Genomic DNA, 23,465 nt, shown 5'->3' on the forward strand with positions numbered 1-23,465 from the left:
TCAGACATAGATTCAGACAACTTGTCTAGAAAACGCAGGGGAGCCGCCGCTACGAATCCAATCCAATCCAATCAAAGTGTCATGGCGGCCTCCATTGTTTTTGATTTTGGTGGCTGGAAGCTGAAGGGCTGAAGTACAAGGTACAAGCTCAATATAAGAAGGCTTGTGTACTTTCCCACGCACATCTGTGCCTGTACTGTACACTGCGTCTCTGACTGTGAGCAACGCAGAGAAAGACATGCGAAAAGCTGCTGCTGCTGCTCCTAGTTACGAGGTGATGACGTTATGAGACACTTCGGAGGTCGAAACGCAGTCATTCAGGGAATGTCCTTGCCATTTATTGGCAACTAATGATTTTATAAGCAGTCTGCGCGAATGTAAGTGTCAGTATTTTCTCGATAGCATGGTTTAGTTTCCTTGCAGTGATGCAGGTGTGAGCGCTCACATCGTAATGTTTCTGGTTGTGTGCACCCAAGTCTGCCGAAGGTCCGCGGTGTACTAATGCAGTAGTATGAAGCGCTTGTAGCATGAGGCATCGGTACCTGTATTTCTTATTATGACTCTTTGCGTACTCACCTGCGAATGGTATCAGGCATCTCGTGGTTCGTAATTCCTCAAATAGTGTAAGTAGCTTCAATTCGTTGTGGTACGCTGTAGTTACGATAACCTGCCTCCCTGAGTCACATACCCTGCAAGATGTCTACTGCGACTCTTTTGGTGCCTTTGAAAGCTACGAATTCCAGAGGTGTCGAGGGTGACACCATTGTGAGAAGTTGTGTGTCTTAGTCAAGTGAGAAATTTCTTCTGTACACCCGAATTAGTATGCGGCACCCAGTACAAATTTCAAAGCTAAAACATACATAGAGCGAAGATGCTTGCGACCTCTGCTTGCAACCTGTCTATTTCTGAAACTCATTGTGCACAGTTATCCTACAGTTGTGCGTGACACCTTGAGGGCTTGTATGATTGATCATTGACGTACCACAAGGACGTCACATCATCCTTATGGCACACCAGGAAGAGATGTCATGTTTCCTAGACCTAACATAAACGAATACAGGGTCTTTTTGTTGAACAATATATAATCTCATATTTTTTTGTGTGTACAGAATGTACTGCCATAAGTTCATGATATTCTAAAAAATGTCCAATATACGGGGTGTCCCAGAAAACGTGTCACTGAATTATAATAAAAAAAGTACCCCACCTCGAATTATGCAGCCAACGGCATTTGTTCTTACTAGGTTTTTGACACCTCCTGATGTGAATGTCATGTAATGTAAGTTTAATTACATAAGCTTTTGGCAAACTGAACTCGCAAATTTGCCAATTAAAGGTCAAGTTTTTTTTACCCCACCAATGTGAAGAGCGTGCTGAATTTACTCAAATTAATGATAATTGATAGGAGCTATTCCACTGGAAAAAATAGCCGAATATAATGCTCTACGGAGCTCCCAGAGGATATTGCGTGACAAATTTTTCAGTCATCCCCATTCATCATCTTAAAATAAAGTTGTTTTTTGTTGTTGTTGTTCCCCTCTGAAGTTGACCAGGGTGCATATACTAATCCTTTTGTACCCATGCTTTTTTCTACCATATGCAGGTAAAGAAGACTTGACTATGGCAGCTGCCTAACATGCATCAATGCGAGACGGGCCATGGACTATGTGTCACGCAGAGACTTCTACCAAAGGTATCTAAAAGCTTTGTGGGAGATGTAGCCTTTTTAAACTCTGGCACTGCTCGCAAACCTCAGATAAATGTCCAGCAAGTGCAAACAGTTGTATTTGTATAACGGTTGTATAAACCTCTACCTGACAAACGTCATCATGACGTTGGTAGACAGACCGAAACCAAAACAGATCGGAAGGGGAGAGCTGGGTTCCACGAATGGGCACTTGTTCGCTGAAGGAAAAGTAGGACCGAAGGTCGCGTCCCTTTCAGAGACCATCGTAATCCCCTCAGGCTTTCGGACGCGACCTCGTTCGCCACTAGCTTTGAACGTAGTTCAACTCTACCAAACTCGTGGCGCTGTCGAACATTATGACGTCATTTGTTTACAAACAGGTAGAGGTCTATTGTACGTGTGTTGTTGGCCTTGTGTGTCGCCTCCTATCTGTGATAGTTGTTGAGTCACGATTTTTGTAGGAAACATTTTTGCATGATGATCGGATGACGAAAGTTCTGTTACGAGGTTACTACAGTCCTAGAATGCTTAACAAAAGAATAGTCCATACAGATAAATACCGGTACCGGAGAACACAGAAAAGACAACACAAACATAGCACTTGACGATGAAAGGTGGCTTTGTATGTACTTGTTCTTTCTACGTTGTTTCAGCCTCAGAACATCAGTTCTCTCATGTTCAACAGCACTTGTGTTGTATTCTCTGTGTTGGACCAGCCAGCCCACTTCATCTCCTTACTTAGAGGAGCATTAAAGTGGTATCTAACCTGGCAAAAAACTGGTGTCATCTTGTAAAGCAGTATGTGAAAAGCGTTCCCCCCAAATATTTTTGTCCAAAGTTGTTTCACCGCGGCGCAATTAATTTGCAAAATCGCCCACCCACTCTCTCAAATCACCCACGCTAAGTGTGACGTTTGTGGTAGAGAGCCGTCTGCTACGAACATTGCGAGCGGTTTCTTGTCGACTTCTATCCTTTATATGATTTATATCACGTTTTCTAGTAAAAAAACAAAGCATATATGCAGCCTGGCACAATAAGGTTGCAATCACAAGTGTAATATATCCGTGGCTTCTGTTCACAGTAGCAGAAAGCAAGCGATGACGGCGGTATTGTGGCGCCACCTGTTAGCCACTGAACCAACTGTGCAACTAGCTGTGCGGTGAAAACGGTCAGAGAGGCTGCACGCTGTCGGGAAACACTGGGGTTTCGCTGTACAAGCCGCAGTTAATTTCGGGCTGCACCACTCGTTCTTCCCGTAGTGTCTGCGGTCCCAAAAAATCGCGGTTGTGTCGTGGACAGCCTTCAAAACCTCCGTTTCGGACATCAAGCAGCCGGAGAACGCATGGCGTCTCCGAAGCGGTAGCAGACGTTCCGGCCTGCGCAGTGTTGCTCACCTCGATCATGTGATCCCAGGTCCAATGAGGAGCGTCCCTACCACTGCGGCGCTCATTACGTGTCTATCGTGAAGGCGAAGGAGGGTGTTTCGCGCACGGGGGGGTTCAGGGTGCTATTGCAGGCGTCCCAATTTCGCTACGGTTGCACTAATTGTGGGAAAACTGTTTTCGGCCGCCTAACATTCCATACCGACCAAAAACAGAAACAAAGTTGTGGGCCTCTAGACTGCTCCTTTAATGTCAATGCATGATGCTGCCAACTGAGTATGTGGTCTGGGCATGCCGAGGGAACAAATGTTGAGGAAATTCCTCAGTGGTGTCCTCAGTAGCAATTTGGACACGCGCTGTAGTGCTCAACACTGCTCATTTTCAGAAGAGTACTGCCAGTACTTAGGAACACAAATTGGAATCTTCCCGGTACCCGTGCAAGTGGGCCTGTTGTTGGGCCACACATGCATGTACGTGCGTATGAAATTGCTAGAAATTTTACACGGGTGACATGACTGTGAGTCTGAGCACAACGACAGACAAAGGGACACATACGGACGGCTCGCAAACCAGCAAATTACAAGAAACTTGTTTGTGAACATCGAGCAGTGCTTAAGGAACAAGAGCGCTATGTACAAGAATTCCCTTTTCCAAAGCTTTTGTTCTAAATGGGAAGACCATCCCTATGGGAAGCATTTCAAGACGTCCCAAGAAGGAAATCTCGTTGTGGTGAACATTCAACCAGTACACCAGTTTGCGGTGCAGACTTTGCTGTTGGCGTACCGGTCCGGTCACAGGTGTACGTCGCGAGGCTGCTCAGAAAATTATGTACTACACTGTTTCTCAGTCCAGAATCATGACGGAAAAAATTGAATTTTATAGGTCGTCGTCTACCGCGTACGTGTACGCAATTTTACCGTCTTCCAGGTAGCCCCACTGTCGCTGTTCATGAAACTGGTGGTTGTGTATGGTAGAGCCCTGCGCGGATGGGATTTTTGGCATCCGCATCCGACCCGCATCCGCGCACACGTTATCCGATCCGCATCTGCACCATACACAACAGTTTACATCCGCATCCGATCCGCTGAGCAAAACGCATCATCCGCATCCGATCCGCAAAATCCGCACGTTTCGAAAGACGCGTAAAGACCACCGGAATCATGTTGGTATAATTTCGGATGCCTCCATGCTGTCACGGAAAGACTCAGTCATGACGACAAGCAAAGGTAAACCTTTCAACAAACGCGATATGGAGAGACTTCTGGAACGCGTGGAACGCTACCTCGTCGGTGCTCGCGCGGTTCGAGACGCCAGAATGCCTCCTCTCCCGTCTTGCCGCCGTGCATGGTCAAAGGTGAACCCGAACATGCGCTCGCTGTCGGCTGTCGGCGCGCAATACAAATAAATTGCTGGTGGAAAAATGACAGCACGCGGTATATCCGCATCCGATCCGCTACCGATCCGCTGCCTTCGTATCCGCATCCGACCTCGCGCCATCCGCATCCGATCCGCACACCGCAGAAAGTGCTAAATCTTCATCCGAATCCGCAAGTATCTTGTGGATATCCGCGGATATCCGCTTCCACCCGCGGATGGTGCAGGGCTCTAGTGTATGGCACGTGTTTCGAATAACAAGGGGTGACTGAAGTCCTGGTGCTGGAGGAGCAAACCGCGGGAAACACTGACAAATATTTAGGACAAATATTTTCCTACATCTCTACCGGTTCGCTGGATTTCTACCCATCTACTGACAAATATTTGTGTGGTGTGTACGGAAGTCGCAGTTAAATGAACACATGACATGCCTCGAACATAGAGCACACTACCTTCAGGAACTGTCATACAAAATATTTCCCTTGGGAAGTACCCCAGTATGTACCCTTGAAGTGAAGCACCCTTGCATGTGTATTGTTAGAACATTAGCTTTCAAGAGTGCGTGCAGCAGTGGTGACCTCTCTCTTCTTTTTCTGGCATGTTGTGATGTTAAATCGTGGGAATCGTCTGCTAGCAAGATGAATGTTTCTCTCCGCATCAGACGTGTAGCCCTTTTCCAGCCCTCGGTGCAATCTTTGTGCCAAAATACATAGCCAAGAACACTTCTAAACTCTGCGTTCTGAGAAGCGGTACATTCTTTAAGCTGCTCCAGCGCAAGGTCTAGTGTCAAGGTTTCCACATTTCTAGTTGGGTGCCCTTGCTTTCTGCAAGTTGCTGGCCATTTACTTAAACTAGTCACAGGCCTTTGAAATTAATCAGGATTCTTCTTAAAAGCTTAATACCATATTTCACCGAAGTATCATTGCATTAGGTTGTCTCGTGACGTAAAGCCCATAATTGTATATATATATATATATTATATAAATTGCATTAGCATGACTCACCTATATTTGCTGAAGCTGGGCCACCTTGTGGGATGCGTAGGGTTCTTCGTTTTCGAGTTTTATGAGTTTTCAAATTTGGGGGGGGGGGGGGGGGATTGGTTGCTATTTACACACAAGAACTCGGGGGGGGGGGGGGGGGAGAAATCTGGCGCTACGATCTCTGTTTGGTATGTCATCTGGGAATTTTTGGGTGAAATGAAAGACATATGAAACGACGATGAAAGATGGAAGTCACTGAAAAGGTTAGCCAGCTGTAGGGATCGAACCCACATCTTCTGGATTGCCGGTCCAGGGCTCTACCAATTGAGCTAAGCTAACACGCCTCACCAGCGACTTTTGGGGTGCGTCATCTGAAGGGACGACAAACCAGCCACTCACTCTCACTCACCCTCCTTTCACTCTTACATTTTTGCTCACTCATACACACATTCATACGACGGAAATCGACGCAAGTGGCACCTGTTGAACAAGAGATAAACTGATGTTCTGAGGCTGGAACAACATAGAAGGGACAGATACAAACAAAGCCTCAAATTGCCTAAGAAATCAACGATGAAAGATGAATCCTATATAAACGGTATATCCTATATAAACGGTATATCCTATATAAACGGTTCATAGGTAGGTTACATTCATCATCTTTCATCGTTGATTTCTTTGGCAATTTGAGGCTTTGTTTGTATCTGTCCCTTCTATGTTGTTCCAGCCTCAGAACATCAGTTTATCTCATATGAAACGAGCCACTGCTGCGACTCTGGGACGAGGCACGAGAATTTTTATTTTTCCGCTCGGAACTGGGGCAGTGAATGACCACGGTATTCAAAGACTTGTCCGAGCTCCACAAAAGCTCATCTTTTCTCTCCTGCAGGAGGGGAATTATAAAAGGAGGACAAATATGCAGTCACAAATAGATCTCTACGCTGACATTATGATTCACTTTTCCCACAGTTTACATACAATGACAAGTTGAAGGACCGCGAGGATTTCGGGTAGCTATCAGGGTTTTACCCAAATTCTTGAAAACATGTTTGAGGGGGGGAAATAGCGCGGAAAACGAAGAACCCTAGGAATGCATCCTGTAATCAGGGCAGTGAGGGAAGGACAGCCACAGGCCATGAAGGCATGTGTTTCATGTCCAAGGAGCCAATGAACTCGTCCCTGATGAGGATACAGATAATAAAAATAAATAAACGAATAAAACGCGCGCACGCCCAACAGTAGCTTCAGTGGCATGCGCTTCATAGCTGCACCTTCTTGTCGTGCAAATTCTTGCAAGGACTTCTGGGAGATCGGTTGAAGTGTTCATGTGTTTGCGATCTCTTATCAGTGTTTGATGATTGAAACATATGTGCTGATGAAGTTGCCCCTTCATGTATCCGTGTATAAACAGAGTGGTTTTTCGTGTTAGTAGATACTGTGGGTTTCAGTCGCAACTCTCTCTCGAGATTGAGGATTGGACACACATGGCTCACGCATCACCACCTACTCAGAGGTCAGGATCCGCCAGCTTGTGCGCACTGCGGTGACAGCTTGACTGTCTTGCACGTACTGGCATCCTGCCCTCACTTCGAACACCAACGCCAACAGTATTTCACCGCATTCTACAGATACCATGTCCCACTCCACCCAGCCCTTCTACTGGGTGACACCCCTCTTGTGCCGTTTGATAACGTAATCAAATTTTTGACCACGTGTGGGTTTCTTAGTCAGATGTAGATGATAACCATTGCTCCGCTTTTATCCATTATCGCCGAACTCCTCATGTAAATATCTCATTGTCACACTTGTAGATAGCTTTTAACTGCCATGCTCGCTTGCTATCGTCATCCCCCTCTCTCTTATCCTGGTCAATCAATCATCGCTCATCGCTCATACCTGTAGATAGGTTTTAACTACCACACTCTCTCTCACATCATCTTTCCCATAATCGTCTCCGACACACTCAGCATAGTTTTGGCGCTCTATGGCCTTTGTTGCCTTTGTGCCATTAAACACATAATCAATCAATCAATCAATCTATTTCAGGAGGTGTTTAGGTGCTGCTTTCTTTCTACTGCTTGCATACGCCGTGATAGTGGAGTGGGCAGTGTACTTCCTCAGTCCCTGGTGGAGTTGGCCAACACTACCGCTGCAAAATGAAATAAACACTCGTGTGCTCGTTGTCGGTGATCCACAGTTGCTTGGATTGGTGAATACTGCGCCAGGATTCTTCGGTGCTGTTGAGCTATGGGATGCTGACAGGTAAGATCAGAGGGTCAAAATGGAGAACCAAAAAGAGAACGTTCTCCAGTGCAGTCTGAGTGGTACCAGGACTTATTCGGCGATGAAGAATGAGGAGAAACCCTCCCCCAGCCTATGTCACGTGTGTAAACCGTTCTTAGCCAATGATATGCCTGCTTTCTTGGGACGGCAACTCTTCCGTGCTATTATCTAAATGAGAACGGCTTGTACAGTGCTGGACAAAAGCGTACGAAAAACACGCTCCGGTGCATTCCTTGCTCAGAGTGACACAGGAATGCGACAGAGCGTGTTCCGTACACTTTTGTCCAGCACTGTACAAGAATGGGGCTAATGCAACTGCAGTGACTAATGCCACTGTTACCAATGTGTAATGTAGTTTGTCACGTCCTAGGTATACACATGGTGTTTGCTCTAACGTGTCCAGAAATTTTATTTAAAGCGAGCGATAAAAGAGAAATGAACGCTACTTTTCAGCTACTTGACTAAGAAACAGGTGCTACTAGTGAAGCAGTACCTGTTTCTTACTCAAGTAGCAGAAAAAATATCACTTACTTTTCTTTTGTCGCTCACTTTAAATATATTTCTCACTTTAATTATATAATATATATATATAATTTCTGGGCACGTTTGAGCAAACACACTGTATATGTGTTAGGTTGATTACTCAGTTATATCCATGGGAATACACTATACGTAGGGCCTGACTTTTTAGGGTTAAACCCGTATCCGCCCAATATTTACCCCCCGAGCAAAATCTGTAAAATTCGGGTTTAACCCGAATCTACCCGAAAACATCCGGGTCGCATGGCACACTCATAAGCGTGCATTAAAATAAAGTTTGATAACATTGCTAAACATTAGTTCCATGTTAAGACAAATTTTTATTAAACAAAAAAAAAATCACCCGAATGCACCCGAATTCCTGACGACAGAATATGCCGTAACGGGATTTAACCCGAATACACCCGAATTTTCGAACGAAAAATATCACCCGATATTTACCCCCCCGAATTTGGCCAAAAATAAAACCCGAAAAAGTCAGGCCCTAACTATACGACAGTACATCTCTGTGTATGAGAGAGAAAAGGTTGGAGAAAGCGTGTGACAAAGCATCTGTCCACTCGGAAAACAGTCATAAGAGGCATTCGCAGACTTGGCTGCAGCACTGCAGCGAAAAAGATGAAGCAACGTCACGTGCGGTTGTTGTGGTACATTATTTGAGAGCGATTCAATGAGACCATGCACGAGGGGAAAGGGAAAAGCTGTGCGAAAGGCTGTCCTGCTGTCCTACCGTATTGGAATAAGGTCCACGTACTCAGGAACAGCTGAAATGCCCATACAAACTGTTAACGACAAATGAAAACACATCAGGTGACACTTAATAGCAGTGTCACAGTGGCACACTTTTACATTCAGTTGTGTTTTGAGAAAGTATCATGAACGTGGATGTTTGCACGAAAAAGTGTATGGCATAGTTGCTCATCCGTGACTGAGGACTGTGCTACAGTGAGAAATACTAACTAGGATTCCTGGTTTCCCCGAGTTCGTTTCTTTGCATATTCAGAGGGAAATCCGACGTGAAACAATCTCAACACAAAAGAATCGTGAGGGCATGACACTTCTTGCTGAGCTCTCGGTTGCTTGAAACCACCAAAAGTGGAGCTTTTCGGATAAATCCGAGATCTTTTAAACTGTACCGACGTAGGTTTTCACACTTTCTTTTCGTGTAAATCCAAAAACACAGAGCCCTGGAAATAGTATTCATCAAAATTAGAAAAATCGTGCCTTTGTTATTGATCTTATAGAGCTGTGTTTACGACTTGTTGTTTGCAATAATTGATCCTCAGGTTATACTGTGCAAATCTCAGAAGAAAAGCTGAGGAGGAACTTCCTTATTTCCTTGTTACCCTTCTCAGGTACCTCAGGAAAACATTCAGGAGGGTACATCGTTTCTTCAAACCCCACGTCGTCCTCTTTCTTGGAGACGTGTTCGACGAAGCCGAGTTTGCGACAGATGCACACTTTGACATATACTTTAAGAGGTTCCTCAGCGTGTTCTCGGACCTCAACATGGCACAGGTAATGCGCCATTTTCAGACAGTTGTTCGCAACAGTCTCGGGAGTATTCACAGCAGTCGTTACTCTGGCAATTTAATTATACAAGTTGCTTTACAAGCCGTATTCCGCGAGACCTTTAAATGCAGTGTGTTGCGTGCTAAAATTTTTGCACGTGTTAAACAGCCCACTGGTCGACAAGGTTAACCAATGCTCCCGACATCTCTATGCCTGTCAAGTCAGCGGGGCCCCCCGTCCTTCGCGTATGTCCGCATTAGTACGGGGGGCCTCCGTGAGGCGGCGCCAAATCCCTAGGATACGCAGAGCCGTTTATAGAGAGAGCTTGGCCATTAGGAGGAGCCTAACTTCAAGCACGTCCTGTGATGTCACAGCTGGAGGACCTCCCTCGACATGCTCTATTATTGCCCCGTCGTCAACCAGCAGCCATTTTGATGCGGAGCATTGTTTATCGTGCAAGGCGGGAACGACGCGTGCGTACTGCACCCTTCGTCCTTGAACTCTTTCAGTCTGGCAACAAAACACGTCTAATCACATGCAGCTGTGGGACATAAGCCGGTTATTCCTGTAGGTTACATTCAGCATGACCTCAAAGCTATTGTCCAGCTGGCGGACAGCATCAAAATGGCGCGCACCAGATGGCTGATCAGCGGATTCGGCTTGGATTCAGGCTTTCTGGGCAGTTCAACGACGACTCTGACGTCAAAACAGGCTCCACCCATGAGCTGGCAAAAGGTCAGAGAATGACCAAACTCTCCCCATAAATGGCTCTGAGGATACGCACGTGGACTTGTGGTAGCAAACGGCTGCAGCAGCTCTCTGCAAGCAGAATTTAGCCTCGCGTTATATACCCGCCACATATGCCCAGGGGTCGCCTTCCTCACGTAATTCAGGCACCCATCTGCGGTTCCACATTCCCGGGTTTAAAAGGTGCGTCACTTATACGAGTAAATGCGATATGTGCCAAGAGACATTTTGAACTGCTGGGAAAAAAAAATGTGTTCGATTTTTTCACTTCGCACGACGCAACTTTAGTGGTGCACAACTGGGTTGCACAATTAGTATGTGGCAATCTGAACGAATTCGCAACCTGGCTGCAAGAGTTGCAGGATGAATCGCCCTACGGCTGCAGCAGCTCTCTGCAAGCAGAATTTAGCCTCGCGTTATATACCCTCACGTAATTCAGGCACCCATCTGTGGTGCCACATTCCTGGGTTTAAAAGGTGCGTCGCTTATACGAGTAAATGCGATATGTGCCAAAAGACATTTTGAACTGCTGGGAAAAAAATGTGTTCGATTTTTTTCACTTCACACGACGCAACTTTAGTGGTGCACAACTGGGTTGCACAATTATGTGGCAGTCTGAACGAATTCGCAACCTGGCTGCAAGAGTTGCAGGATGAATCGCCCTACGAGCAATTTTTCTGGCAATCTTCTGGTTCAACCTGTCAGTCACATGGCTCCTCCTCTGAAGATGTCCAATCGCAATAGACGATTTCAGAAATTGCGTGGATGGCCCGCCAGAGATCGCCGTGTTGCGAATGCCCCACTGCACCTTGGGATTTAGTTTTCATGAGTCAGACAGACGAAGAAGAGCACAAACGGTTTCGGTTTTCCCTCCTTCCTACGAGCAACAGGCAGGCAAGCACGAATGCAAACCATTTCCCACGACGCATTGCGCGATGCGCGTGACTTGGACGACGGAGGGCCCCCGTGCGGAGCACAAGGGCAATATCCGAAATCGCCTATTGGGGCGTCACTTCCAAGACATAAATTCCGCAGACATAAACTCTTGCAACTAGGTTGTGCGACTCATTCACACAGTGCAACCCATTGGGTGAATCGACCCTAAGTTTCAATTGTGCAGTGACTAAGTTTGGTAAGAATATATCACATTTACCACATAAATAAAAAGTGTGTTGTCAGTTATTGGATCTGACTTAGCGAAGCACATACGCGTTGCGTTAATGTTTTATCTTCGTTTATGCATTATATTTAGACCCAGAAGTTTTAGGGTTAAACCCGATTTTCCCCCGAATTTGCACCCCAAATCGAGGTTCACCGGTTTAGGGTTAAACCCGATTTCTACCCGCAAAACTGCACCTAAGCTCGGCACCTCACGGCAATGACATACTAATTTTTCACAAAATACACGGTTGATCTCAACGTCTGATACTCTGGATAGGCTGTACAACGAACGTTTGTTCGACAATAGAGCCCGATTTATCCCCAAATTCAGTTTGATGGTAATTTTTCCGCCCGAATTTGCACGAATTTTCGGCATCAAGTGATTGACCCGAATTTTACCCCCCGAATTTGGAAAAAAAATAAAACCCGAAAACTTCAGGGTCTAATTATATTTCGCGACGACTTCATGTTCTTTATTCCCAGGATTGGAAATTTTGGACAAATTTTTATGACACCTCGGAAAAGAAATGGAAAGGGTCTGTTCTTGCTCCTTCACCGTGTTCTTCATTTGGTCCTCCTCAGAGGCGTTGTATCTCATTTAGGGACTGACTTTTTCGGGTTAAATGCCTTTGGCAGATTCTGTGGGGGGGGGGGGGGGGGGAGGTTTTGGTGCTATTTCTAATTCTGTAACTGGGATGAAAGGCTACTAATACATGCAAGTGTTATCGGGATATTATTTTTTTATTTCTGTCCAGATATTGGCCATAGCGACCAGCTACTGAACATAAATACCTCGCCATTTATAGTGGCAAGCTCCACCATCAAGTGTGGTTTGCTTAGCTTATTCTTGCACATAAATAATGCTTACAGCATACACAAGTGAGATTGCTGCTGGATAGTGCGTGTGACATATGATTGGAATTCCAGGAGAACCTACAGCATAATTGGGAGGACTCGGGGATTTAACCACCCGCTTACATCCCTCCATTCATATTGGCGTTCATGATACCATTATCTTATCTGTTACCATTATCTGTTAGACAAATACTGGAGCCTAGGCTGTAGTGCCTAACCTTTAGTGGCTACATTTCGGAATCTAAAATCAATCAAAAGCAAGCAGAGAAACGTAATACGGAAATCCGCACAGCGCAAGAGGTCAGACTCTAGTATAAGAAACCACATTCCCTACTGCAACTGTATGATCTGAAAAGAAAAAAAAGGTCTGAAAAATAAAATGTCATTTTGAGACACGCTAATTGTCGGCTACCCTTTGTTCTACATCAAGAACGGACATGATCGAGGCAGCCAAACGTAACCCTCTTGATGAAAGAAGGAAGTCACTGAAAAGGTTAGCCAGCTGTAGTACTTGAACCCACGTCTTCTGGATTACCAATTGAGCTAAACTGACAGACCTCCCCAACAACTTCAAAAGGGTGCGTCATCTGAAAGGAGAAACCAAGCACTCTCTCACTCATCCTACATTCACTGTTATATGTTTTCTGTGAGGGAAGCGGGGCATATTTCTCATATCCCCCATCTTTTTCTGTGGCATGGATTAATTTTTTTATTAATTTTTATTCTTTTACTTGGTTGCTCGAACACCCTATATGTGGCACGTACGGGAACTGAATCAATCTTCGATTTCCCTCAAAGGCGATCATCATCCCGGGTGATAACGACATAGGCGGAGAGGTCACTCCTCCCAAGAAGCGCATGATCCGGAGGTTCAACAGATACTTTCGTAGCGATCCAGTCGTCTCTCACGACAAGATTGATTTTGTCAAGGTATGCCAGTGTCCGGTGGATGCACTGTTGGAAGTGGCACTAACCCTAAACTCGTGTCTCCCCAGGTGTGCTACGTGACAAGGTCGTACGCTTACCGTGCGTTCTTGAGAGACAAGGCCGACCACGTCAGAGTGGTAGTGTCGCATCTGCCGTTGACTCCCACGTACGGCAGCTACGTGAAAGATGTAAGCGCGTAAGCTATGTTGCTCCGTAATGAGGTTCAGGCAATCTCCACCTATGCATGCCTTTTGTGATGCTGTTTCGAGTGTGTGCAAGCTGTGTCAGAAATGCAATTAAGTTGCAGCCATATGATCGTGAAAGGAAGTACCGTAATTTCACGCGTATTAGCTGTGGCTTATGCACGTTTTTTTTCTCACGGAAGCTCTACAGCTTATCCACCGGTGCGGCTTATCTCGTGACTATTTTTCCCTGGTATTTTCCACAGCAGTTTTAACGAAAGGGTCGACAGTGTCTCTGGAACAGCACCGCCCTGCCAATGCACGAACAATGCGTAACAGGGGCGCGTCCACGTTCGAGTAGACTGAGCTTCCAGGTGCCTTCCTCCAAGCAGCTTTAACGAAACGGGTGACAGTCATTCACGTCTTCTGGAAGGCCACTGACCCGTCGTTCCATGAAGAACACGCAACAAGGGCACAGTACGATCTTGGTAGAACACTAGAACTGACCTCCTTTGTTGTACACCATGCCAACCCCTGAGTATGGAGCACAGGGTTTATTTCCTTCTCTGTGGTCTCCTTTGTTGCACAAATCAGTCACGTCATATTGCCCGCGGCTTGTCTGTGAGTGCGGCTTATCTGCCCAAAAATTTTCAAAACCTTCCTAAAAACGGATCCTGCAGCTTACACGAGTGAAATTACGGTAGGTTCTAAGAATGACATATTAGGATGAAATTGAGGTGGACGTCAGCTGAAGTTAGTGTCTCGATAATGGAGCCGCACCTGTCACCTCCATTAAAGGAGTACAGAGGGCCATAAAAAAAAAATTAAGACTAAGACGTCTGATGAAAGTGTGTGTGTCATTTTACCGAATTGCGCGAAAGGTTTTGATGTGTGCCTTTGTTTCCCAGAAAAAAACTCACATAAACATGGCTCCGCACATTCGCCCTTAACTCGCCACTCTAGGTATAACGAGGATGAGAACGTATGATGCGACTTCACCGATGATGTTATAAGGAGAACGCGTTCTGGTTCGCCGGTCAGTGGGGGTCAGCGCCTTGTCCCTTTTGCCACCGTAAACCTGTTTTGCCAGTTTTCCCGGAGAATTGGGGCTAGAAGGAGCGACTGAATTCTTACCGAGCCAGGAGAAAGGCTTTTTCGGAACCCTGAACAGCCGAGTAGCACACAACAGCGGAGTAGCAGACAACATTTCTCTAGACCAATCTGCGAGCGTTCTCCTTATAGCGTCAGAGCGAGGTTCCAGGCAGATCACAGGCTGGTACTGCTCTTCACCACCGTTGCGCACGGTCGCTTTCTGCGGCGTACTTTAAATTCAATTTCTGCGATAATTATGACTCTGTGGTGTGAATTACTTCTCATGGTGCCTCTTACTGGCCTACTTAACAGTTTTATAGGAAGAAAACAGGGTGTTAAAAATGACTTCTGTGCTACTTTAAGCGTAACCGGAGCCTCGTGCTTTTGGCTAAATCCCAAGAACCCATTTCTACACCCCCAGTTTGCATAATTGGGTTAGTTATGTCACGCGGATTAGTCGAAATATGGCAGTCGTGGAAAAAAAGTCAGACAGCTGGGCAGGATTTGAATGATGCAGCTCTCGATTACCGGTCCAGTGTCTTCACCAATTCGACCACACTGACGCCTGCTTTTCTGATGACTTGCCGGGGGCCTCATTTGACTGACAGGGCACACATTCACACTCTCTCTCCGACGTTTCTTCTCATTCACGCACACATACATACAACACAAGTACGAGCCATGGCATCTGGTGAACATCGTGGGGCTATTCTGAGCCTCAGAACAATTACTTTACATCATGTTCACTTGGGATAATCTGAAATCGGCATCTTGTCTGTACCATCACATCACCTCTCTTACTGGTCTCCTCGAGCTCACAGTTGTTTCTGCTTTTACAGATTGGAGACGTTGGGTTTTTTATCTGCATTTTAATAATTGAAATCACTTGCACATTTTTATTAGTTAGATTAGAGGGGCACTAAGCTGATGGACGTACTTTGTCTAAAAAAACTTCACAGCAGGGCTTTCACTCTACCTAAATATGTGGAAGACTGTGTAGCTCAAGCGCTTTAACTATTTAAAGAGCAGATCAAAGAGCGAAACCAATGCAACTGTCCCCTTCGTCTAATGCGTCAGCAAACGGGGCAGACCCATCCCGAATGACGTTTTGCATCGTCAACCAATCTTGGACTCCCACAAGGTCAGCCACGGGGGGAGAACCTGTTTGCTGTTGCATTGTCGCGACTTCGTGGCTGCGGAGGGGTCAAAGAATAAGTGTGGCTTATAAAGAAATCTCATTTCTATTCAACCTTTTTTTCAGATAGTACGAGAGATAGAGCCCGATCTTATATTTTCTGGACACGACCACTTGGTAAGCCCACAATTCCTACAGAACGTTTGCACGTATTACTCAAAACGGGAATATCTTGCTACGTCCGTACCTACCTCTACCCGATCAAACCTTCCTGGACAGACATGGGGACGATGGGAGCCAAACCGAATACATACCTGCTGTCATATCAGGGGTTGAACTTTCCAACAGGAAGTAGACAGCTGAGAGCATGTAAATTTTCATTATATGAGACTCTTCGTGCAGACTTCTTCATGTCATATTTACTCACATAGCTAGCACGCTTGCGTAATTAAAGGGGTCACAATGTTTGGTAGATATGGTTCTCTCAATCGTGCGCACATTGTACAGCATGCCAGGCTATTGGAGAAAAGGTAATTATTTTTTGAGCAAGATAGAAACACTTTAACATAACATTTTAACATTAACACTTTAACATTCCCGTCATGAATGACCGTCAAACGAACAAAGTTTGACTGTATTACCCAGCTTGCCATAAGACTTGGGATGGGCGGCAGCTGGTGAAGAGTCAGGGAGTGTTGTTGGTGGAAATCAAACCAAACACCTCTGTGATTGCCAGTCAGGTGTGCTGCCTCTACAGTACATCAATGTCGTTTTTGTCGTGTTTTGTGCACACTTTATGTACAGTTACCAGTGTGTACCACAATTGGCACTGCATTTCACGATCAAACAGTAACGGAACTGACCTGCAAAACCTGATGTTCCTCTCCATGTGCAGTCCGAGTACATAGCGACTGGAAGAGCGAATAAAATGGTGGAGAAAATGGCACTTCGTTTCACCATGGATCTGGTTGCGGCCCGGCTCAACCTCTCAGATGGGCACGTCCACGAGATTCAGGTCCCAACCTGTTCCTACCGCATGGGCACGTACAATGTTGGCTACGGAGCTGCCATAATTGGTACGTTGCGCTGTATAACACAACTGCAATACTACATGCATGCAAACCTAGGCAAGAAGTAGCAATCAAATCATCACCCTGTAGAAAGTAAGGCATCTTACCACTTGCTGTGGGATCGCAAAATGTTGCAGATACAGTTGCGGTGGCACGTTCATGGCTAGAGCTCGGTTTTCGGGACGTGTCCCGATTTTGAAAAATGCCCCGATAATGGTGTGAGCTACGAGAATACGTATTCCACCGCAGTTTTTCACTACTTAGCCTAGACAGGCTTCGGCGCAAGGCATTCAAAGAAATTAGTATTCGAACCTTGCTACACGATGCAAAAAGCACTTTGAATTATTCATTATTTGAAATATTAATTTTAATTTACTCTAATATTTATTTTATTTTTATTTATTTTTTAAATGTTTGCACACCTCTGTTGCGTACGTGGAAAGGCATACTTTTTGTCGATGTAAAGGGCGTTACATGTATTCTGGGCATGACCCAGAAGAAGGTGACCAAGGTAAATGAACGAATGTGACGTGTTAGTTTTCACCATAGGCCCTGCCAGTATAGTTTTCACCATAGGCCCTGCCAGTATCTACGCGCTTCAACCAGAGGTACTCCTATTATTGCCTCACCGGTGAAAAAATAGAGTTAAGTCCTTCAAAACTCAGGTCACAGCGTCAATGATGTCATCGTCACTAGAGGCCAGTGGCATGGCCGAGTGGATAAGGGCCTACCAATCGGTGTGCTGTCTCAAATTTTCCCTGGCTTTTTTGCAACACAGTTCCACCCGAAGTCTGCCCAGGACACACACTAACCTTCCTGCTGTCTCCTCTCCGTCCGTTCACATGCGTACGCCTCTGGTAGATACAGTTGCCTCTCAGCACTGACACGTAATGGGAAACAAAAGTCAGCGCTGGGGAAGTAGGCACCCGATCAGGTCGCATACTTTTCATCTTGGGGAATAGATGGATGTCCTGTGACATTAGATCTGGCAAGTACGGTGGATGCCTCACCAGAGAAAATCCATAAAGGCCAACCTCCATGGAGCGAATGTACAGCGAGAAAGCTCCGAACTTCGCGCAGCGAGGGACGCCCTGCGCAAGGCATGAAAAATGTGAGCGTCCGCTGGCGATCTGCCCATGCTAGATATTTTCGCCCAGTGTCCATGATTCCGGAAGTGTCAACTGCTGATAAACACGAGGCCGGCCAATCAAAGCACTCTTCCGCCACGAATCTGCACCAGCTACACTGCGTTGTCGTCTGCTCTCGTGGGTCGTGGTCTTCTTCCTATGGGGTGATGTCGTCTGCTCTCTGTCTCAAATATTGCACCGCCACAACGCAAGGCATTCTCTGCCAGAAACATGTTTTACTTTCGCAGTATCGAATATGCCTTTCAGTACATTGCTGGACACACTTTTTTTAGACAGTTGTTGCAGATTTGGTTGCAAAATTTGTGATATTATGTAAATTTTTTTAGCAACTGATGTCACTGAGCTTTCACCTTGTGCTCTCGCAACAGCAACATCAGAGCAAGACTTTCCGAAGCCGTCCACTGTTTTTTTTGTCCTATGGAGCTGGCGGAGCTGGTGCCGGCGAACAACTTGCGGCAGGACGCACGTGGCAGAACTTCGTTGCAAAGAATTTGCTCCGTGGAGGTTGGCGTTAAAAGTGGACGGTAGCAGTTGCTACAGCGGCACAGTGTGGGCTGCATTGCCCTGATACAACAGGATCTCCCTCTGAAGCATGCCATGTCAGTTGGCCTTGAGGCTGCCGTGTGAGCAATGCACCAGGGCTGCATAGCGGTCCCAGGTGATGGTCTGCTCTTTACGGTAATCAATGTTCAGCACACGGCACACCCTTCAGATCCCAGCAATCATGGCCACCAGTCTGTCGGTTGACAGAACGAAACGAGTCGTCTTTTGCAGTGAGGGCTGTGTCCACTGTTGGGACTGGGCCTTGCCGTTGTATTGGAAGTGGTGAACACTAACACTGCCTTACGTGCCCATAACATCCCACCCTCAATCCTAGTCTGTTAGTAATAATGGAGCCGCTTCCACACCGTGTTGGTACTGTTGGACCTTTGTGCCCATATCACCAGATCCCCTGTGCCCAGTGTCCAGAGCCCCTGCTGTATGATCCTCGCATCCGTCCGCAGTTTTGGCATCTTTGAGTACCACTGCGGACCTGACGTTGCAGGATATCAGGTGTCATGGATTGCTGGCATTTTATTATCGTACCTCCTATATTATTGTACCCTTACCACACGTAAAATATATCTAGATACAGGTACTCAGATACCTTTACCGAGTTACTTAACAACACTGACTCTACTGTATCACTGGGGCTCCTCTGTGCATGTCTTTGTTTATCCAAAAAATAGCTACTCTGCTTTTGACAAATACTGTCGGAAGGAAAAGGGCAATAAAGATCTGTTTAGCTGAACATGAAGAGCCTGCCTCGTGATTGGCCACTAAAATGTCACGAGGCAATACCTGCTCAGTGTCCTCATTTGTTTCTGCAGTCAACTCACCCATGTGAAGTACAGGGTTAGTCTTGCAATCATTACACATTTCGATCGCATAATAACAGTAGAAGTCTGTGCTTATCCCGCCCCAAACTTAGCAGACCAATAGCCATTCCTCTGAAGTCTTATTTTACAGGATCGTAATGTTCGCAAGAAAAAATCCAATAGAGTCAGACAAACGGGCAAGGTCTGGGACGGGATTAAACTGTTTTCTATTTTTGCGATGTGATCAGAATGTGTACCGTTTTCGGGACTACATAACACCATCTTTCAATGGAAGTGAACCTTACAGTAGCACATTTTCTCTCGCAGATCCGGACCGTATCGTGACTTACGGAGTGCTCTGGTCGCCGCAGCGTCTTGCCCATCTTTTTGGCTACCTTGTAGTGTTGACTATCAGCCTGCTGCTTGTGCTTGTGGCAGTCACTTCACCACAGAGTGTGCTCTACTTGAAGATCATGTTCTGCAGAAAACATACTTGAGTGCAAGCTTACCCCCTAGTCAGAGAGGTGATATTTTCATTATTTGCCGAGTCATCTTGCAGGGTGATTACGTGGCTCCCTTCCCTGCACAGCTCAATGGTGATCACATGTTCAGTCAAATGAGAAGTGCACAAATGACACAGTTTGATTAGACATCAGCATTTAGGGCCAGGATCTCTGTTTACTGTTCCGGTCACTGAGTAAGTCGTTATGCATTACAAGGGTCCAGCCAAGACGTATTTGTACACGCGTTACACGTTTGTCCATAATTAACTGTCGTACTCTTTTTAATGGCAGGATAAGAAAAGGTTTGGATAGCCAGATCACCGTAAGACATGCGCGACTAGCATGGGAGCTGGGAGGCCGTATTTTGATTATGAGAGGGATGAGATTGCTACACGGCGACCCTTCAGAAACGCCTCTCCCCGCCTCCCACACCTCCGGGCTTTTTGCAGTGCCAGGAGCTTTTCGATTCCACTGCTTGTATTACACAAAACCGACACTAAAAAGTTAGTTTGAGTTAATATAGATTGCATCTAGAATCACAAAAAGCAAAAAAACAAAACAAAACAAGAAAAACATCAAGCAGGAATTTCTTCTTTTATTCACTAAAGTGAACTTCTTTGTCAGGCATCGCGGCCCACTACCACAACCTACCTTTCTTTCTTTTTTTACGCATAATGGTGGGCAGAGTGTGACCTAATGACAGCATTCCCTTTTTTACTAACATGGAGGAAAACTGAGAGGCAAGGACGAAAATGATAAACACGCGCACAGATCCTGAATTCTTCAAGTTCCTGATCTGTTTCACTATAGAATTGAACGGCATCGTTTCATATGTCGTAGTTTGTGGAGCCGGCATGCAAAGTCCCACATTCCTTACTTGAACCTCCGTTTTTTTTGGCAATCAATCACGTTTTATGGCAAAAGATGCCATAAAGGAACCGGAGAGAAAAAAAGAAAACATGTGGACGCGAGTGAAAAGCGTGTTAAAAGTAACTTGGAACTTAACTTCAGTTACCTTGGCAAAGTTACTTGAAAAAGGAACGAGTTCCTCTGAAAGTTACCACGACGCAAAAGTACCGAGTTAAGTTACAAGTTACCAAAAAAAAGGAACTTAGTTACAGTAACGAGTTCCTTCGAACTCTGCAGAGGTGTGCAATGTGTTCGAGCGCTGGTGTCTTAGGGCAGTGGTTCTCAAACTTTTTTGGCCCGGGGAACCCTTTGGACCTAGCCAAAAGGACGAGGGAACCCCTGTTCCTAAACATGAGCAGTACATCAGATATCACGTACATCAGGCCTCCACGAAGAGGTCACGGAGCTTCTCGCTGGCACGTTCCAGGCCTACTCCTTTGCCTAGTAAGGGGTCTGTCAACGGGTCAAAGCGCCCATTAACCCATAAGAAGAAGAAGAAGAACAACGGAAAGAGGCCGCGAACGAACTCCGCAGCCGCGGTGCGCGTGCTTCTGGCCTGCCGAGCGAGCTTGGGTGGGGGAATTGAAGTTCTGTGAATGGATAGGGGCCGAGGCGGCAGCCTTCTTGCGGAACCCGGGAAGGCAGCTCGCGGAACCCCTGTGTTCCGCGGAACCCAGTTTGAGAACCACTGTCTTAGGGGAATGTCTCACCATCACGTGGAAGCCACTATCCGCCGTAGGAACATTTTACGTGCGAGCGAAAAGTATGAACTATAAAAAACTGCCTTTTGAATTAAGCAGCTTTTTCAAAGCATTGCAAAACGTAGTGGGCTAAACAAAAATTTGAAACCTGCTCCTGTCACCAAACGTATAGAATATCCGAGTTTACATTAACGCGAGTCTACTTCGTGTATCTTCGGCGCAATACTTTAGACCACTTGTTGGTAACCTTTCTCAGTGTTTGAGATATGTTTGAGACATGCATGCTGACAGACACAAATGGATGAGACAATCTTATTACCTGTTCCCATTTTGCTCATCAGCAATTGGGATAGACATATTTACGCGACTTATTGCTTTTGTATTCTCGTTGCTCTCAATTAGTCCGTTCTGACGTTCTTGTCATGTTGCATTTCACAAAATTGCCTTCATGCACATTTGTAATACACTTACTACGACAAGACCATAAGTAGGGCCTGACTTTTTCGGGTTTTATTTTTGGCCAAATTCGGGGGGTAAATATCGGGTGATATTTTTCATTTGAAAATTCGGGTGTATTCGGGTTAAATCCCGTTACGGCATATTCTGTCGTCAGGAATTCGGGCGTATTCGGGTGATTTTTTTTTGTTTAATAAAAATTTGTCTTAACATGGAACTAATGTTTAGCAGTGTTATCAAACTTTATTTTAATGCACGCTTACGAGTGTGCCACGCGACCCGGATGTTTTCGGGTAGATTCGGGTTAAACCCGAATTTTACAGATTTCGTTCGGGGGGTAAATATCGGGCGGATACGGGTTTAACCCTAAAAAGTCAGGCCCTAATCTTAGTGTTTCGCTGAATCTCATCTTACGGTGTTTCGCTGAATCTCGTCTTGCGGTGTTTCGCTCTTAGATCGGAACTAGTCCTACTCGAGTGCTTTCATCACAAGTATTTCAGGCACGGTGTTCCACCACCATTTCCTGCTTGTTATTTGTGAGGAGAATCTCATATTCTTGCAGATAACCCTGCATTTTGGACGTACAGTGATGCAAGTAAACTGAACGTGGCCAAGTTCTTTGCTCGTAAGCGTGCCTAATATCAGATATGTAAGACAGAAGGACATGCACGCATCAAGTGCTTCACGTGTAATGTCCATGTTATGCCCTGCATTTACAACGGTTGTCATGTTACGGAAAAGGCGATTGTCGCTGGCCTCCTTGTACGATGTATGCGAGGCATTTATCGACAAACTGCAGAGTAGTTTTACAATCTCAACCGAGCGTACAGGTCCACCACGAATATTTCGGTCTTTGCGTGCCACGGGAATAATAGTCTACTCTCGCATCTTGCCTTTATACATGTTAACCTTTTGTACTGCATTTGGGAAAGGGGGTGAAATCCTCCCCCCGTGAACCCATCCCCGTAGAACCCATCACAAAATGTTTCTCTGGCTATGCTGCTGGGTTCTAAGATGTTAAGTCCCAGTGGCTTGAGTCTCTCTTCACTGTTTTGTTGCAAAGCCTTCTTTTGAAATAAATTAGCGTTGTATCTTGGAGACTGTGTATGTGTGTGCATTCTTCAAAATCTGTGACAATTCATGCACAACCTACACTGGTGTGGGTGGCACACAGGCAGGGTGTCGGAGCGAACCGAAAACCGGAACCGAAAACCGAAAAAAACCGCTATTTTGGTGCGAACCGGAACGGAATCGAAACCGTATGCGTTTTTTTCGCTCAGGAGGGAAACTGAAAAATATATTTCACGGTTTTCGGTCCAAGAAAAAACTTCACCGGTTTGGACTACGGATAGGCGAATGAAACAGACGTCGTGTGCTCTGAAGTCATGTCGTGGATAAAGCCCTTCAAGGAGCCCTAAAGCCTTCAAGGAGAAAGCCCATTTGAACAGACAGTAACCTAC

The 23,465-nt window shown here is 45.8% G+C and overlaps 1 protein-coding gene across 3 annotated transcripts; it reads left to right on the forward strand.

Annotated features, from left to right (window-relative positions):
- Positions 1–78: 78 nt before the first annotated feature.
- On the forward strand, positions 79–23,103 carry LOC135376458 (uncharacterized). Of its 3 annotated transcripts, none has more exons than XM_064608974.1 (9): positions 79–140; positions 1,604–1,693; positions 7,473–7,688; positions 9,605–9,767; positions 13,323–13,454; positions 13,520–13,639; positions 15,987–16,037; positions 16,756–16,936; positions 19,764–23,103. In XM_064608974.1, the coding sequence occupies exons 2-9, from the start codon at positions 1,659–1,661 to the stop codon at positions 19,931–19,933; spliced, it is 1,068 nt and encodes a 355-aa protein (XP_064465044.1). In that variant the 5' UTR covers positions 79–140; positions 1,604–1,658; the 3' UTR covers positions 19,934–23,103. The 3 variants fall into 3 exon arrangements, with proteins under 3 accessions (XP_064465044.1, XP_064465042.1, XP_064465043.1); XM_064608972.1 differs by having other exon boundaries at positions 87–377; XM_064608973.1 differs by having other exon boundaries at positions 87–274.
- The last annotated feature ends 362 nt before the right edge of the window (positions 23,104–23,465 follow it).

The sequence above is a fragment of the Ornithodoros turicata genome, unplaced genomic scaffold (assembly GCF_037126465.1).
Source record: "Ornithodoros turicata isolate Travis unplaced genomic scaffold, ASM3712646v1 ctg00001099.1, whole genome shotgun sequence".
Taxonomy (NCBI): Eukaryota; Metazoa; Arthropoda; class Arachnida; order Ixodida; family Argasidae; genus Ornithodoros; species Ornithodoros turicata.